This window comes from Podarcis tiliguerta (genome assembly GCF_965153285.1).
Source record: "Podarcis tiliguerta genome assembly, chromosome: 1".
Taxonomy (NCBI): domain Eukaryota; kingdom Metazoa; phylum Chordata; class Lepidosauria; order Squamata; family Lacertidae; genus Podarcis; species Podarcis tiliguerta.
The window spans coordinates 60,934,744-60,952,663 of NC_139534.1; the positions used below are offsets into that span (position 1 = coordinate 60,934,744).

The 17,920-nt window shown below is 44.5% G+C and overlaps 2 protein-coding genes across 10 annotated transcripts in view; one reads left to right on the forward strand and one right to left on the reverse strand.

Moving 5' to 3' along the window:
• The window catches only part of CHID1 (chitinase domain containing 1), a 92,227-nt gene extending 91,996 nt beyond the window's left edge, over window positions 1-231 (reverse strand). For 2 of the 5 annotated variants that reach the window (XR_014508081.1, XR_014508082.1), the window contains exon 1: window positions 62-230. The gene's annotated coding sequence lies outside the window, so the exon portion shown is untranslated. Of the gene's footprint in view, window positions 1-61 lie in introns of all 5 variants that reach the window. The other 3 variants (XM_083428093.1, XM_083428096.1, XM_083428098.1) reach the window with 3 other exon arrangements.
• A 563-nt stretch (window positions 232-794) lies between these two features.
• Window positions 795-17,920, forward strand: part of AP2A2 (adaptor related protein complex 2 subunit alpha 2) — a 61,292-nt gene continuing 44,166 nt past the window's right edge. Inside the window, exon 1 of one of the 5 annotated variants that reach the window (XM_083427700.1) lies at window positions 795-870. Coding sequence is in view for 4 of the 5 variants with exons in the window: in XM_083427698.1 (XP_083283824.1) it covers window positions 3,011-3,077 (67 nt within the window). In the remaining variant the exon portion in view is untranslated. Of the gene's footprint in view, window positions 871-2,415; window positions 3,078-17,920 lie in introns of those variants that run through there. The other 4 variants (XM_083427698.1, XM_083427699.1, XM_083427697.1 and 1 more) reach the window with 4 other exon arrangements.

The window sequence follows — 17,920 nt, forward strand, 5'->3', positions numbered from 1 at the left end:
GTCTCTGTGCTTCTCTTTAGAGCTAAAGAGCAGAACCTAAAATTAAAACAAACAAACCCACCTGTAGACTTCATTGTCCCCTTTTTCAGCAAGATTGTTTTGCCTTCAGCAAGGCTTTCCCCTCCTGCATTCCGTCACTGGCCAGTCTTTCTTCATTAGGCAAGGTGTATCAGCAGCAGATTACAGTGCTTAGTCTTCACAACTAGTATCAGCATGGGATTACAGAGGCCAGTCTGCTTTCATCAGGTGGGCTGCATCAGCAGAAGGTCACAATGGCCAGTCTTCAGGCCAGCAATGTCATTATGAAATCACAATGGTCAGTCTTCAGGCCAGCAACACCATCACTGAGGACACAGTGGCCAGTCTGCCAGACTCCCCTCAGGTGGGAAGCATCCGCACAAGGTCCTAACAGCCAGTCTCTTTTCTTCAGACATAAGAACGCTGTGGTCCCTAAAACAAGCACCCATAGTAACAACATGTGGAAATGATACTCTCACATTCACACATTGTGGTTGGCAAAAAAAAAGACCAGATGGGCACAGTTTCTTTGTCAATTAAGTGGGTATATACATGAGCATGTGGGCACAGTTTCTTTCTCTTACCAATGTGATCAACCACAGTCTGTAGAGCACAATAGCTACCAGTTTCTCATACTGAAATGGACAACTGAATGTGGATGTAGCAGTTTGAAGGACCCTGTGCTCCTCTAGACATTGCTTGACTCCAACTCCCATCATCCCTGACCACAGGGCTGGAGCTCATGGGAGCTAGAGTCCCAACAACATCTGGACAGTCACAGATTCCGCCACCCTTGAGATTATAGGAAGCAAAAGGGTTGAACAGCACCTGGAGGCAGAGGCAGAAAGCAAGGTATGATACACAAGTACAAAAGAGGACGTCATCTAACAGCAAGTGTCCTGATGCTAGATTAAAAGAGGCTTGATGACAGATGGTGAGCAGAGGGAGGGGAATCAAGAGGAGAGGTAGAAGTTGGGAGCACAGTGTGTGGTCAGAAGTAGTGATGTTCACCCTGGGCATGGCAGCTCCTTGCTCAGAATCACAGGGCAACTCACAGATTACCAGCAATGGAAAATCAATGTTCAGGAACAATAGTAGCTAGGGAAGGGGAGTAAACCAGGGATGCAGGAAAGCAAGCCAACAAACTGGAGGAAGGAGGACATTAAAATGTAAAATTTTTTAAAATGGCAATAAAAATAAAAACAGCTCCTAAGTAAAAGTAAGGACTTCAATAGGGGCCTCATTGTGGAAGGAAACGTAGCAGGAGGAAATTGAGAGGCACTGGAGAGAGGAAATGGGCATCATGCCCTCCCCACACAGAATTAGCAGCTACAATGTCCAAGCAAGGCTGTAATTGTTTTTACAGTCAGAGCCTTCTCTACCTGAGGGTGTAAGGGGTGCGGGGCACCCGGATGCTGAATTCCGGGGGGCGCCAGGTGCCCGCCGCTGAAGCCACCTAAGCTCTTAACCGCGGCAGTTGATCGCGGTCAATTGCTGGGTTATTTCCGTTCTCTTTTGCGGAAAAGTTGCAGAATCAATGTATCCGGTGGCACACCCTAGTGGTATCTTTCATTTTCGCATGACCACAAAAACTGAAGATGGAGCTATCGCTGCCGCTTTTTATTTTTTCATGTTAGCAGTTTTCGATTTTCCCCTCCTTAAAACCTCAACAACTTTGACCTGCTCCCCCAAATTGGGAGCAGTGGGTAGACCTTTGCACCCCAGTGGCGCATATGATAAAGATGGCCCTGTTTACAGTGGCCCTACCCTAACCACTTTGGGTATTCCCAGTAAGTGGTATCACCATCAAACAAAGCCCACAGGGTCTACCTAGTGTGTTTGCAATGAGCATTCATTCATTCATTCTAGTTTTCCTTTCAGTCTCATAGCAGTGTAGGAAATAAAAGTTGTTGAGCTTTTTTTCGAAAATCAAAGTTGTTGAGCTTCTCTTGAGAAATCAAGGGTAAAAATACCCTGTAAATAGGATATTGTGAGGGACAAGCTTCTGCTTGGGGGGCAGAACCTCAGTTGAGTACTTTCAATGCTTTTCAATAATATTTGTAGGTGGGGGGCAGCGCTGATTTATATATCTGAAAAGTATAAATAAATTTATTTTTTTAAAAATAGTTTTGGTCAATGCAATACTAAAATGAAAGTGACTAATTTTGTTTTAGTTATGCATTAATTAAAACAAAACACTTCTCTTATTGCTAAGACTCAGCCTTCCCTCTGTTGTGCAATGACTTACACACTAGTCCCAAATGCTCGGAATATTTGCCCATTGACCCCAAGATATCTAAGGGCAATTTGAGATGTCGGTTTGACAGTTTGTCTGCTGAATGCCAGTAAAAAGCTAAGAGCTTATCTTTCTCCTGCCTGCTGAATCCCTCACGTGCGTGCATTATAAGCCTGTTGAACTCAAGTGGCCTTACTTCTGAGTAGGCATAAATAGGATTGCACTGTAAGGCGGCCCTTCTCTCCCTTTCCTGGGAGTAAGTCCCGTTGGCCTCAGTAAGACTTACTTCTGAGTAGAAATACTGTACTTGAACACGCGTTTGCTTTTAAAAAATTTGTGGGTCTGACTTTTGAGTAGACATGCGTGAGATTGCGCCCCCGTCCGCGCCCGCGAGATTGAGCCAACGCCTACGTGCGGCATCTTTCCATCCTACGCAAGCTAATTTTGGGGGAAATCCCACACCCCCCGGGATTTCCACGGGGCCCTTTCTGCCTGAGGCTGCGCCGGCCCCGCGGCCCCCGTCGCCCATTCCCTCCTCCGCACACGAGGTGGCGCTTCGAGGCCCCGTCTGGCAGCCGTCGGGCTGGGCTGGGAGGCGACGGAGCCGAAGCGCCGCGCTTGCGCTCAGGAGCGGCGGCGGCGGCGTGGGCGGAGAGGCGGCTTCAGAGGCTAAAGGTCCTCAGAGCGAGTAGCGGCGGTGGCAGCAGCAGCAGGAGCAGCAGCAGCGGCCGCGGGAGCCTTCGCTTTGTCGCCAAGATGCCGGCTGTGTCGAAGGGGGACGGGATGCGCGGGCTGGCCGTCTTCATCTCCGACATCAGGAACTGTAAGCGCGGCAGCCCCGGACGAGGAGGAACTGGGGGGCGGGGGGTCCCCCGTTGCGCTGGTAGTGGGGAGAGGAAAGGGAGGTCACTTGAGCAGGGGCCGTTAGCTATGGGGAGAAGCGGGGGGTGGGGAGGTATCTGGGGGGACGGGGCTGCCTCTGTCGGGCGGGGCTCCCGGGGGACTACACGGCTCGCCCGAGTCTTGCAGTGACTTGCGGTTCCTTTTCCTAGGAAAGGGCTCCTCGGCTCAGTATTGCGGAAGGCTGGGGGGGGGGGGGGGAGGGAAGCAGCGTCCCTTCTCCGTAGGGCTGGGGCGGCGTGAACTCGGATTCCTCCAGCAAGGAGGGGCCCTGTTTACAAGGCTTGTGGACGTGTGTGTGTGGAGGGGTGGGGGGAGATGAGGGCATGCCTGTCAGGCAGAGTGGCATTTGGATCCTTTGCAGAAGAGAGTGAAGGAGCTTGTTTGCATGTGATAGCGTGGCTGTTCAGGATGGGGGGATGGGGGGAGGAATTGTGGGGGTCAAGATCCTGGATCCCCTTCTCCCTTAAAATGATCTGGTTGGCTGGCTGGCTGGCTCGCACGCTCACGGAAATCCCTAGTTGTCGTTTCTGAAATAGCCTTAGAGCTATGGTGGTGCTAATCCTGTATATTTTGATTTGGAAATCTGGGCTGGGCTGAATCAGTCTCGGCGGTCGGCTGCCTTTATAAAAGGTGTAGGGAGCCAGGCTATGTGCCAGTTCACATCCTGAAAAATGGGTCCCAAGGAAAGGTGCAAATGGTTCCTAATTCGGGTGGGGCGAAAGTATGAGAGGCGAGGAAAGAAATGCAGTGGGACCAGTAGGATGGAGGTAAACATGAGTATTGGAAGCGAAAAAGGCAGCTGGTGTAGGAAAGGAAGTATTCCCCCCCCCCTCTGGGAAGTCTATGTATGAACCAGGAAACTTACTCCAGTATCAAGAATATGCCTGTTAGTGGTGTCTTGTGTGCAGAAAAGCACAAAGCAGTAGGGCAGGTACAGTAAGAGAAGCTTTGGCTTCTCTAGTTCCAGCTCTTGTCAAAAATGTGGGTTTTTTAAAAAGCCGTCTCCCTAAAAATGGCCACTAGCACCACACTCTAGAATCTCTTGTTTTTTAAATCACTTACAATATGTATGTGCTGAAAACATGTACTGAATAGCTTTCACTGGCCTGCTGAAATGTGATCCATTTTAGAATAACCAAATGTAGCTGAGTTGGCCTGCCCCCCAAACACATTTGTTGCCTAAATGACTGTTTTAATTCCAAAACAATAACAGTTGGAATGGCACAGGCTGAATTGCATGCATTTAGAAGGCAAGTTAGTTAAATTGGTACAGTTTCTGTGTCTAGATAAGCCTGCAGTCATCTGAGGTTTTTGCAAATTCCCTGCTGCGTCCTAATCTTCTTTTGGCAGTGTGGCCACTGTCTTCAGGAGATACTTAAGAGCAAAGCTGGAGAGGCCTGTCTAAACTGGTGAACTGGCCAGTGTTAATCTTAAGAACAGTTTCAAAAATACTAATGGCCTTGTGTAGGTATGCCAGCACACACTCCACAGATACAGTATTGCCAACTTTGAGGAGAAAATTCTGTATGTTGCCTGTCAGAGATTACTGATGCTGCACAAATCTGTGTATTAATATTATTGTTGCTAGAAGGAAGTTACCTGGCTCCAGGTAAAGGTAAAGGTAAAGGGACCCCTGACCATTAGGTCCAGTCGTGACCGACTCTGGGGTTGTGATGCTCATCTCGCTTTATTGGCCGAGGGAGTTATCTTAACTGCGGGAGGCAGTGGAAGACAGGAGTGCCTGGCGTGCTCTGGTCAATGGGGTCACAAAGAGTCGGACACGACTAAACGACTTAACAACAACAACCTGGACGAAAAGGGGTGATTTGATTCCTAGGGTGCTTCAAGAGAAGGCATCTCCTCCATTAACCTAAGGCCAAATCAGGATGTACAACATGAAGTATCTCAAAGTAGTAGTACCTCTAGCCAGTGGCGTAGCGTGGGTTGTCAGCACCCGGGGCAAGGCAAGTAATTTGCGCCCCCTAACCCGTGGATTTGCGCCCCCTAACCCGTGGATTTGCGCCCCCTAACCCTAACCCCCAGATGTTGTGCCCGGTGCGGCCGGCCCCCCCTGCACCCCCCAAGCTACGACACTGCCTCTAGCACAGGAGTGTCACATAATGATGCCTAGCTATGTACTACTAGTTGATTTATTATTATTATTAGGGCAGTTCACAAGATTAAAAAGTAAATAAATCCTTGTATTCCACTTATATTAGCTGTTGCTGTAACAGAGTTTGTCACAGCTTCCATTTGACTGTGGGTATTAGGCACACTGAATCAACATACCCATCACCTGCAGAAAATAAAAATACTAACGTTGCTGTGGGAAACCACTGTTCAAAAGTGACCTTTCAGTCACTGAGCATATTGATGTTGGTTATGCTCTAGTGCTAGAGTACAATTGAGAGCTATTGCCCAAATACCCGGTTTGAAGAAGCTTGTCTGCCCAGCCTGATACACAGCTTAGCTGCATTTTCATTTGTCAGTGCAGTTCTTGTTATACCTATTTGGAAGAAATTCCTCTTGACCTGCAGATGTAATAGACATAGTAGGACTTCAGTGAAACTTCCTTGTATATTTTGTGTGTATGTGTTGAGAAAATTGTCTCTTATCCTGCATACTAAGTGGAAATATATTGAGCTATTGGAATAAAATTATCAAAATGCTTATGTTGCCAACATGAATTCATGTATAGTAGGTTTTTTTTCCCCTGAGGGGGATTACTTGAAGAAATGTTTCATAATGCTATAGTAAAGCTCATCTTCTGGGATCCATGTCCTGTGTTCTGTATTTTGACAGGCAGAGGGGAAGAGGCAGTGTTGAGTCAGACCACTGGATCGGCATTAAATTTTGACTTTATGCAGATCTGATGGTCTGACTCACCACTGCCTGTCAAATTGCAGCAGCAGGACATGAATCCAATATGATTAGCTCAACTGTAAGATTCCTTCATGCCCCCAACATATAAAAATAAAAGCTTAGAGGTTTATAGTAACCCAATCCTTTAAGCAGAACATTTAAAATGCACATTTCAGCTACTTAATGCCTGGGGAGGGAAAGTGTCAAATTGAATGTGTCTCCCATCTTCTGTATTGATTTAAAATATCCTTTAAAGGTAAAGGTACCCCTGCCTGTACAGGCCAGTTGTGTCCGACTCTGGGGTTTTGCGCCCATCTCGCTTAAGAGGCCGGGGGCCAGCGCTGTCCGAAGACACTTCTGGGTCACATGGCCAGCGTGACGAAGCTGCTCTGGCGAGCCAGCACGAGCGCAGCACACAGAAACGGCATTTACCTCCCCGCTAGAAAGCGGTACCTATTTATCTACTTGCACCCGGAGGTGCTTTCGAAGTGCTAGGTGGGCAGGAGCTGGGACCGAACGATGGGAGCTCACCCCGCCACGGGGATTCGAACTGCCAACCATATGATCGGCAAGTCCTAGGCGCTGAAGTTTTACCCACAGCGCCACCAAAAAAATATCCTTTAGATCACAACAAAAATCACACTGCACCCATGTGATGGGAAGCAGTAAAAATAATAACCCGCAGTGATTGTAAACTGGGAGAGGACAAATTTTTGTGGGCTTTTATTTTTAAATACAGTGGTCCTCGGGTTAAGAACATAATTCGTTCTTGAGGTCTGTTCTTAACCTGAAACTGTTCTTAACACGAAGCACCACTTTAGCTAATGGGGCCTCCTGCTGCTGCTGCTGCTGCACCGCCAGAGCACGATTTCTGTTCTCATCCTGAAGCAAAGTTTCTCATCCTGAAGCAAGGTAGTATTTCTGGGTTGGCGGAGTCTGTAACCTGAACATCTGAACATACCTTTCTCCTACTGAACCTGGTTCTTCATTTCTGTTCCTGCTAGTCAACTTCAATAGCTATATGTAATCCATTCATTCCTGAAGTTCCTGAGGCCCTGCTCCAAGCATCCCTTCTAAATGGAAGTGTGGAGGGTAACTGCTACAGGAGAGGACATTCTTGGTAGTGATGCCCTGGTTTTATATATGCCTCCCCAGAGGGATTCACCTGGTGCTACCTTGATGGTCTTCTCAATGCTAGGTCAAGGCCTTATTATCCACAGAGTCTTTTCCTCTGGAAATGATGCTTGTAATTACATGTAATTACATGTGCATGTAAGCAGCATGTTCCGAGCTCTTGCTTCATGCCTTTGTGGAATATATAACCAATATACTAAGTAAAATATCTCTATTAAATCTAGATGTTATTAATGATATTAAAAATGTGTAATATTCTGAGGCTTGTGATTAATGCTGCAGTCCAATGTGGTGATGGGGATAATATAAAAGAGGGGGGAAATTTGTGTCTTAAACAGAAAACGGCTTTTTCTTGTGTTGCTTTGACTTTCAGTTCAGCTAATTTCAGCAACACGGATGGGTTTTGCAAGCGGGAAACAAACCACTCCATGTACTCAGTGATGTGTTTATATAATCAAGGATTTGGTGGCTGACGTCCTGAAATGATATCCCCTGTTGATCAAGACACACAATTAATTCCACATTGTTCCATACACACTTCTTTGTCACTGTGGGCACCTTCTGCACACCATAATTAAGCACTTCCAGCTGACTGCAGAGAAGGCTGGCAATGCTTGTTTGTAACATCTGAGGCTCTGCTATGTCTGTGGCGAATTCTGAATTATCTTCCTGCCTTTTTACCTGGCATACCAGGGTAACTATTGCTTATAGACATCTATCATAGGGCACAAGTGATGGTTAGAGGAGGAGCTGAAGGCAGCTTTATAGCTTATGGATACTATAGGAAGCACCAGTGTTTCCAGCTTTGGGTGGTATAAAACTATTGGGAACTAATAATTTTACACCTGTCTTGGGCCTCTGATTATCCCTAAAAGGGTAGGCAAAGTAACCTTGTTGTTAAAACTTGATGGCATTACCTTGCCTTTCTGTTAATGGTGCTCATACAGAGTGGGGCAGCAGTTGTTCTCAGTAGGAAGTCTGGGAATATTCCAAAGAAACCTTATTCAGAACCCAGCTTTTTTCTCTAAACCCTGTAGTACCTGAAGTTGCAGCACTCACTAGGCACCGCTGCTTATGATGTCCTCCCTTAGAGACTTCTCTGTAAGGCTCCCATGACACATTGGCAGGTCCAATCCAGCTTTTGTGAGTAATTGGTACAAACTGATAAAGGATTAGAATAATATGCACTGATCTCCCACTCCCTACGAGAACTCTAGTAGGTGCATTCTGGGCCAGTTGACTTTTTCCAGGTTGGCCTTAAGTAGCCCCACACAGATTGCATCTTGGTAATCTGCACCAAAGGGCACAGATGTCTGGGCCTAGGTCCAACCTCTCCAAATCAGAGCGCAGTTGGCAAATCGGCTGAAGTTGTAAAATATACGTTTGACACTCTGATTTCTGTCTGTTCCTGCTTTGCCCACAGTGTTTCTGAATGTTGAGTATGGGGAGAGAAAGCTGTATGGATTTATCTGCCTGTCAGTGAAAGAGGAATGCCTCTGCAAAACCTGTTTGTTGAAGTGCTCTACCCTTGTGGCCCATGCAAATAAGAGAGTAGCACAAGAATAACTTCGCTGATGTGCTGTTGGTTAAAGTGTGTCTTCCTCAAAGTTGCCTCCATCTGAGGAAGAGAGGGGAACTAGCCCCGTTGTATACTGGGTGTGGGGTTATGTGGAGAGAGTCTCTTCCTTTAAATTCCTGGGAGTTTACCTTAGTGAAGACCTCACTTGGAAAAACAATATAACTCAGGTGGTTAGGAAGGCCCAACAGAGACTCCATTTTCTCAGGGTCCTGTGAAAGAACAATGTTAAACAACAATTGATGACCTTCTACTGGTCCACAATAGAAAGTGTCCTTTCATATTGTATCACAGTGTGGTACGTTGGCTTGACAGCCATGAAGTCTTTACAGAGGGTGGTGAACACAGCACATGATATCATGGGCTGTTCCCTGAGCCCACTAGATGACATCACAAGGGATCATTGCCTTAGGAAAGCGAGAAAAATTCTCAGGGACGATTCACACCCCAGCCAGCACCTCTTAAATCTTCTACCCTCATGCAGGAGATAAAGAAGTATAATCAGTCATACCAACAGGCTAAAACAGAAGTTTGTATCCGTGGGCTCTTACGCTGCTGAACGGAAAATAATATAGTGCAAATGACTTTCGGGGTTGGTGTGTTTTGTGACAAGCACACAGAGTGCAATGAGATTGAGTGTTTGTGTGGGGAGGAGGGAGGCTCGGTTAATTTAATTGTACACAGGTTGTACGTTGACAATAAAGGTAGTATTATTATTATCTGTAGAAAACTCAAATCAAATAGCCCCCTTCTATAATTTGTATATACATATACTTGGGCTCTCTGTGCATACTTCTCTTCTCCTTTTCTATACTTTGTTTGATTCTTGCAGTGGCTCTACTTGGAAATGGCCAAGGCTGGAGATAGAAATCAGATGAACCCCTTGCAAACTCTTCAAGGCATAGTGCTGTAAAGTTCCAAGTGGAGCCAACATCAGTACTGATGTCATTAAAACAAAACACTTGGTCCAATCCAAGGCCCTGTATTTCTGTATGTTGTGTGGGACAATAATGCAATGAATATGACTTATTCCTCTCAGGTAGCCATGTCAAGTTTGTACAATTCCTTACTGCAAGCTTTGGTAAATTGCCTCCTTGAGCATTAGCAGCTTTCTTGCTAGAGAAGGAGCTCCCCAAAGTGCTGATTGGTTATGCTAAAGCAGGCATGGCCAAACTTGCCCTTCCAGATGTTTTGGGACTACAATTCCCATCACCCCTGACCACTGGTTCTGTTAGCTAGGGATGATGGGAGTTTATAGTCCTAAAACATCTGGAGGGCCAAGTTTGGCCATGCCTGTGCTAAAGCAAACAAGGCCTGCCAGAACATAAGTATTGTTCAATGTCACTATGTTAAAAATTAAATTAAAAAGTTGGTGGTAGGGTGATGGTGGCAAGCAACATTCTTAGTTGTCCAGCAAATTGTTGGAAAACACAAAAGGCAGAAACACTATCCCTCGTGGCTGCCGGTAATCGGGAGGATGGTGTAAGATTAGTACAAAATAGTTCTTCAGTTTTCCTCTTCCATCTTGATTTAAAGGTATACATGGCAAAAGGTGAAAGGAGGAGGGAGGGCCTTTTTCTTACTCCTAAGGAGGTACTTCAATGCACATCTCTTTATAGATTTCTTTTTGGGGAGGGGGCAATGTAAAGTCTATCACTTTAAATCTGCTCCTGAGGAATTGGGATACTTTGATTGGGTGTAGTCTGTCCAAATAAGCCTCCTCTTGATTTAAATGGAATGTAGGTGGTGTTTCTATTCCCACTTTCCTGAAAGTAAGTACCGCTGAACTCATGACTGTATAGTGTTGTGCTGTCAAATGCTTTTATTTTGCTAGATTGCTTCTGAAATTGTATGTTGCTGCTATCTTCATTGCAGTTGTTTTTGTTTTTTGTGTGTATTTTTTTTTTTAAATATGAAATTTCTAAGTTGCCTCAAGTTTTGGAGGAGTGAGGTATAAATGGAATCCTGCAGTTAGGGGATCCAGTGATGTGTTAACAAAGTTCTGCAATGGGGTATTCTGCCCTATCTTTGTACTCCATTTAGTTGTGTCTCCTTGAAAAGCAGCTCCTGAGATTATGGGACAAGGGAGAACTGGCAGAAATGGAGGGGTGGCTTTTGGTCAAGAAAGAAACTCTCTGGATCCCAGACGTTATGTATTCAAGTTGAAAAACAACACGATGAACTCTTCCTCTCTTTTTACAGTAAAAAAGGTGTTGGGCCAGTGACCACTCATTGGCTACTATTGAAAATGGTCGTTATCTAGCTATGTGAAGGCTTGATTCCCCTGCCCTTTTGCAGTTGATTGTATTTGCACTACTGAGTTGCCAAATCCTTATGGAGGGAAATGTATGTGGTTGTAGACTGTCAAGTATTTTGTTCTATATCAGCTACTTTGCTTATTTCTGATCTTGCATCTACATCCTTATTAAATAGGCCACCTTAGAAATGGTAATTAAATCAAACTTTGTGTGTACGTACAACCGAAAGATTTTTTACTTGACTGGCAACTGTGTGATATGTTTAAGTAAATGTGTTTTGTCAAGTAGTATTAGCATAAACATGGATGTTGCTCCAGAAAGGTATCTTCCTTTCCTCTCCTCTACTTCCAAATTATATTCTCTTTGAGGCAGCCAAAGCAACAACAGTCAATGGTTGGTTTCAGTGTTTTTCTCCTTGCCTTGCTCCATTAAAAAGCAATTTTAATAAAGTAAGTTTGTGGCTAAAATGGGTAGTTCAGTAAATGAGGCATTTTGGATATATGGAAAACATAGATTATGCACCAGTTTATCACTATTGAGCAATCGGGACTCACAGACAGCTGGTTTTGAAGACAACTCTCTCTGAGGTAATGGCTGCCATGATGACCATGGGTCTGTCCCAACAAGTCACTGGCCCAACGCATGTGGCAGGCCACATACAGGACTTTGTATCCTTAACTGGGTAGGAAGAGAATAATATGAAAGTGGAGGATATTGACACTCTTCCCTTGTCATGGTTGGATCACGTCCTGTTGAGATTTTGGCTTTCAGCACCTTTCCCCCTCTACAAAGGCAGGAGACCTATTAGGATAGTCCACTGTCAGGGTGATAGAGCCAATGGGTTTCCAGACAGCTTTGGGGGATTTTCCAGCTGATCTGACTGGTGTTCGTGTTGAACCTCTGGCTGATGTCTGGAACATGGGAATGGCTGTTGACACAATGTTCCTGAGCTCCCTCTTCCATTTTGTGGAGCCTCCTTGGCTCCCTGGTATATTCCAGAGCTTAGGGCGAGGAAACAAGCTGGGAGGTGGTTCAAACGTGACTTGAAGAAAACTCTGTTCAAATGCAATCAAACATTACTGAGGGCTCATCACTGAGCCTTCTAGTGGCAGTGGAGGCAGCAAAGAAGGCATTCTTTGCTTCCTTCATTGCAGCCTCATTGTGTCATGTGGCACAGCTTTTCTGGGTAGTGTGGGGCTTCTTACAGTCTGGCCTGAAGGAGGTGGCAGAACTGATAGTAGCTCACTGTGACTTGTTTGCAATGTGTTTTGAGAATAAAATTGCTTGCATCCACCAGCATCTTGATTCCATTATTACAGCAAATGAACCTCAAGGGGTGTTTAGAGCACTGTCCAGTCCTGTTGCGTTGGGTGAGTTTTAGTTGGTAAGGCTTGAAGATGTGAACAAGGTGCTTGGATCTGTCTGGATGACGACTTGCGTTCTGGACCCTTGCCCCTCTTGGCTCATAAAAACTACCAGAGAAGGGTCAGGGAGGTGATTAATGCCTCCCTGCAAGAAAGGGTGGTTCTTGGCTGCTTGAAGGAGGCCGTAGTAAAACCACTCCTCAAGAAATCCTCCCAGGATCCAGAAAATCTAAGGAATTACTGGTCAATGGCAAATGTCCTCTTTTGGAGCAAGGTTCTTGAGTGGGTGGACCAGATCCAGACGCTCTTGGAGGAACCTGATTTTGTAGGTCTGTTTCAGTTGGGGTTTAGGCCGAGTTTTGGCACAGAAACTGCTTTTGTAGCCCTTGTATGATGATGTCTGTTGGGAGAGACACGGGAAATGTGCCCCTGTTCATTCCCCATGACTTCTCAGCGGCTTTCAATACCATCAACCATGGTATCCTTCTGGAGCACCAAATCCTTTATGGTGATTCTGGTCCTGCTTGTATGGTTGTTTCTGCAGAGTGATGCTTGGAGAGTGCTCTTCTGCCCCCATGGAGCCTTCAATGTGGGGTTCCTCAGGATTTGATTTTATCCTCTATGCTGTTTAACATGTACATAAAGCTGCTGAGTGGGATTATCTGTAATTTTGGAGTACATTGTCAGCAATTTACTGATGACACACAGCTCTACTTCTCCTTTATATCTGCTGGTGTGGCAGTGAATGTGCTGGACTGCTGTCTTGCCTTGGTAATGGACTGAATGAGAGCCAACCAACTGAAATTCAATATAGATAAGACTGAGGTGCTGTTAGTGGGTGATTCCCTGCTTGAGGTTCAGGTGGCCTCAGTGGTGCAGAGTGCCTTCCATCAGCTTTGGCTGGTGGCCCAGCTGCGTCCCTCTCTGGACAGGGACAGCCTAACTTCTGTTGTCAAACAGCTCAGGACCACAATACCTCAAGAACTGCCTCACCCCATATGAACCAACCTGGGACCTGTGATCATCATTTGAGACCCTTTTTCATTTGTCTCTTTGTGAGGGGTCTGGAGGGTGACAACATAAGAATGGGCTTTTTCTGTGGTGGCTCCGTGTTTGTGGAATGCTCTCCCCAGGGAGGCTCACCTTAGGTGCTAGGTGAAAATGTTTCTCTATAACTAGCCCTTTGACTAGTTAACTTTCTATGCCCTTTTAAATGGGAGGTTGGATATTGGTTTGTTTTTGTTTTACTATGTATTTTGTGTTCTATTTTTGTGTTTTTATGTTATGAACCGCCCTGTGCTCTCTGGATGAAGGGTGGTTTACAAATTTAATAAAGAATAATATAAATGAAAATAGTGTGTTTTGTAAGGAACCTATGGTGTGTAAGAAAAATAGCTATAGTGACATGATGGAAGGACAAAACACTTCATACAAGTAAGCAATGCCTTAAAATATGGTAAAAAGGATAAATGGTACTTGGTAAGAATAGAGAATATACATAATATCATAAACTTGTACAGAACCGGGTTTTCTTTATCCAGTATTGGAGAGCAGAGCACTTTGTAGGAGTGATGCAACCATACTATTCGGTAGAATTTTGGAACATTTTAACTAAATACCCTCCGCTAGTGAGCTAATTCTAGCTCTAAATGCATCATGGTTTTTCTTTGATCTTGTTTGATCGGATGCTACCCTTGACCTCGTACGAAGGGCAGCAAAACTAAATATTTATACTGGGGAAGCCATTTAGTCAGCATTCTCTTCTTGTTAGGTTGATCTTCTGAAGTGGATTGACTTAGTTTTTTTTTTAACCCTCTTGCTAGACTTGGCCTGAACTCTGGCAGTTTTGTTGTTGCCTCTTAGTTCTGGGTGGGGAGTCACTAAACAGTTTTGCAGTGTTTTATGACTAGCACAAACTGCAGCTTTTTGTGGCTTTTGCCATGTTATAACTGGTTTGTTATATTTATATTTTTCATTTCTGCTATTTAATTTTCATTTAGAGGAAAACACTAAAGTGGCATTTAGCATATTAAAACAATACAACACTTTATTTATATTACGGTAAATACTTATAGACCACAGAGTGGCTGGGGAAACACAACCAGATGGCCAGAAAATAATAATAGTAATAGTAATAATAATAATAATAATAATAACAACAACAACAATAACAACAACAACAACAAAATTACTAGGTAACTTAGCAATAAAATATTGCAAATAAAAGCATCCCCCCCCCAAGAGGAATAAGATACTGTTAATCTGTCTGGGAAGCCCTGTTACAAATATGAGTTTTTGGCAACCTCTCTTGGGCAACCGACCCTGCTCTTATCTCCTGAACAAACCTCTGAGCATTTAGGAATTTTCTGGATTCCAAAAGTCTCCAGCAGTAAGCCAACCAAATAGTCATCCCACCCCACCTGGCATCCCTGCAGAGTTTTCTTCCCAAACCTCCCTAGGAAGTGGTCTGATCATGACAATTGGTTTATACAACCCTGCTGTATTCAGACCACACCCCTCATCCTCTGAGACCAAATCCATGTTACGTCCTGCTCTGTGTGTTGGGCCAGTGACCAGCTGAGACAGCCCAGTGGAGTGGGGGCCAGGTGGGCAAAGCTAAGTCAGTTCAGCTCTGCCCATTTTATCCACTCAGATCTCAGTAATGCACACCAGGCCAGTTCCCTCATCCCCAAGTCATGGATGAGTGAGATCTTAATATGGACCAAGCGGGTATTCAGAACCACCAGTGTAGGGGAGCACAGTGGAATCTGCTCTTGGGAAAGGGTCTGGAGAAGGGAACAAGGCACAAACCATTGAAATTCCACCTTCCACAATGACCCACCCCTGCACTGTTGCCATATTTCCCTCTGCTTGATACTCACCACTAGAATGATGAATAAACAGCAAGAACATTGGGCATTGGTACTGTCAGGAAACACTGGAGTTTTCATATGCCAACAGAAACACTTCACTCTAAGCAAGTGACATTGATGGGAACTGTGTGTGTGTGTGTGTTGTGGTGTTTGTGGACAATCTGGAAAGGTGGGCTTGTATATCACACTGATTTTTCACTTGGAGTTCTGGGCCACTAAGTGACCCAGAACAGTACCAGCGGCCAGCACTGTGAACAGCTTCCCAGGGGCCTGTGGTCTTAAAAATAGCTTTCCCCCCTCCAAGGCTTGGTTGAACATATCATTTGAAGTTAATTGTGCAAAAAAGAGAACCCTCCAAGGGCAAGTGCATTTTTTTAAAAAAGGAGAGAGGGAAGTATATCTCCACTGTAAACCTGGTAGCTTTATTTGTGTTTTTTTTTGTCCTGCAGCCTTGCTGATTTAGGCTTGAACACTGAATTTTGGCTGAACTGAGCTGTCATGAATTTCTCCACACTTATTAGCTTGTTGTTAAAAAGGGATTGGCCATCTGTAACAAAAACAAGAGGAAGCTCTGTGGTGCAGTAATCTGCAGGGAGCACATCACAAAGATAATCCTCTGCTGCTGAGAACAAATAAGGCAAAATAAACCACAAAGGCGTGAGGGAATGACTTGTCGATCAGACTTCGGAGAATGTTATTTCTAAAATTAACAAAGTAGGCTTGAATAAAGAAGAAAGTTGGGGTTATCACTTGTGTACTACATGAATTGGAATTGGAGGAAGTGCTGTGTTTAATAGCTGCAAGAGCCAGACTTGGTTGGAAGGACCTGTTTTTTTCTGTTTTGTGTATCTTTGTGTGTGCATGCAGTGACTGGTTTGCGCTATGAAGCATTGCCAAAAGGACTTTAAAATGGGTGGGAAGAAACCTTCTCGCAAAACCTTTCCCATGAAGGTGATTCTCAGGGACGGGATGCAACAGTTTGGCCCCTCATCCCTGCTTCACCATTCCCTCTTCTGCCAATATTTAGACTTGTGAGTGATATTTCTTAGGTAGCCATAAGAGAGGACCCCAAGGTTTGTGGATGTGCCAAATATATTTCCCATATTTTTCCAAATATATTCTCCCCCCCCCCATTTATAATGGAAACCCCTAAGTTGGGCAGGCTCTATGTTTCAGGATCCACTGATTTTACATTTATATTTTACTTAAGATCCTCTAATTTGAGCCCCTGCAAAAGACATACCTGTAGAGCTAAAATTTTTGGGCTTTAGAATTTGTTTTGAATACCAGAATGGAAGGGAGCTCACAGTCTTTACACACAAAAATCTTCTCTCCTTTTTCCTTCTACCTCCCAGTTGTTTACCAATGTTCCTCAGATCACCTAGAGATCTACTTCTGCTCACTCCTGATCGATTCTTGCTGATTTGGATGACTTAGAAATTAATAGTGAACATGATGCCTTCAAGTGATGAATCTCACTATGAACACACAAAGCCAGAGATGCTCTGGCTTTATTTGCATCTTCAGATACTTTAAAAGTTGGAACTACATTTTGAGGAATTTGCTGTGGCTTATAAGGACTTGAGTGTTTTGACCCCCCCCCGCCCCAATTTTGTGAAAGTGAATACAATGATGCCTTTTAATTGTATATCTAACTTGGCTGATTCTGGCAACATTGTAGAAAGAGTGTTGCTGGATGTTCCTATCTATCTAAATGACTTTTCAAAGGAAGTCTTCTGTTAATCAGGGTTAGCCCTGTTTTCAGGGTTGAAGGACGGTAGGGAAGGGGGAGGATAGTTAGTGGCATAGCATTTTTGTTTCCCTTTCATGGTAATGTGGGGAAATGGGGGGCAGAACGACTAAATATACAGAGGGTAAATGGCATAAATACCTGACTTAATGTTTCCCATCTGGTTCTTATGCAAATTCTAAGAATTATGTATTTATTGCATCTGTCAACCAATTAAAGAAAGCTTAGCTGATTATCTGATTAAATTGCACAGGAGAGAACTGACAATAGTTTATAGAGAGGCTGACGTTGAGATGCATTGAGTGATGGCTTTGTGCTGGCAGGAAAATCCTTCCATTTGCACAAGGAGGAGCACCCAGTTCCCGTCACCCCCTGCTACCCTGGGTGCCCTACCATGCACTGATCCTGAGAGTCCAGGATCAACCTTTGTGGGGGGCATGCAGTGGGTAGGATGTAATGTCCAAAATTGTGTGCCACACCTTGGGCAAGGAGTGGCACAACTCTTTGTTCTTTAGATCAGTGGTTCCCAATTGCTGCGAACCCAATGTTTTTCAAAAGCGAAACCATAGGCCCCATACTTTGGATAATGTTGATGTATCTATGGTAGCTCCCTAATTGGGAACCACTGCTTTAGACGATGGCCAAGTGCTATAGCAGTCCTAATTTTGCATGAGGTGTCCTCCGCCCTATTGCACACAAGGAAGGTACACATCTCTTTAGAAGATGCTTGTCACATCTTATATAAGTGCAGTGGTACCTTGGTTCTCAAACTTAATCTGTTCTGGAAACCCATTCTGCAGTTTTCCATAGAAAGTAGTAGTAATAGTAGTAGTAATAGTAATAATAATAATTAATAATAATAATAATAATAATAATTTATTATTTATACCCCGCCCATCTGGCTGGGTTTCCCCAGCCACTCTGGGCGGCTTCCAATAAAACACTA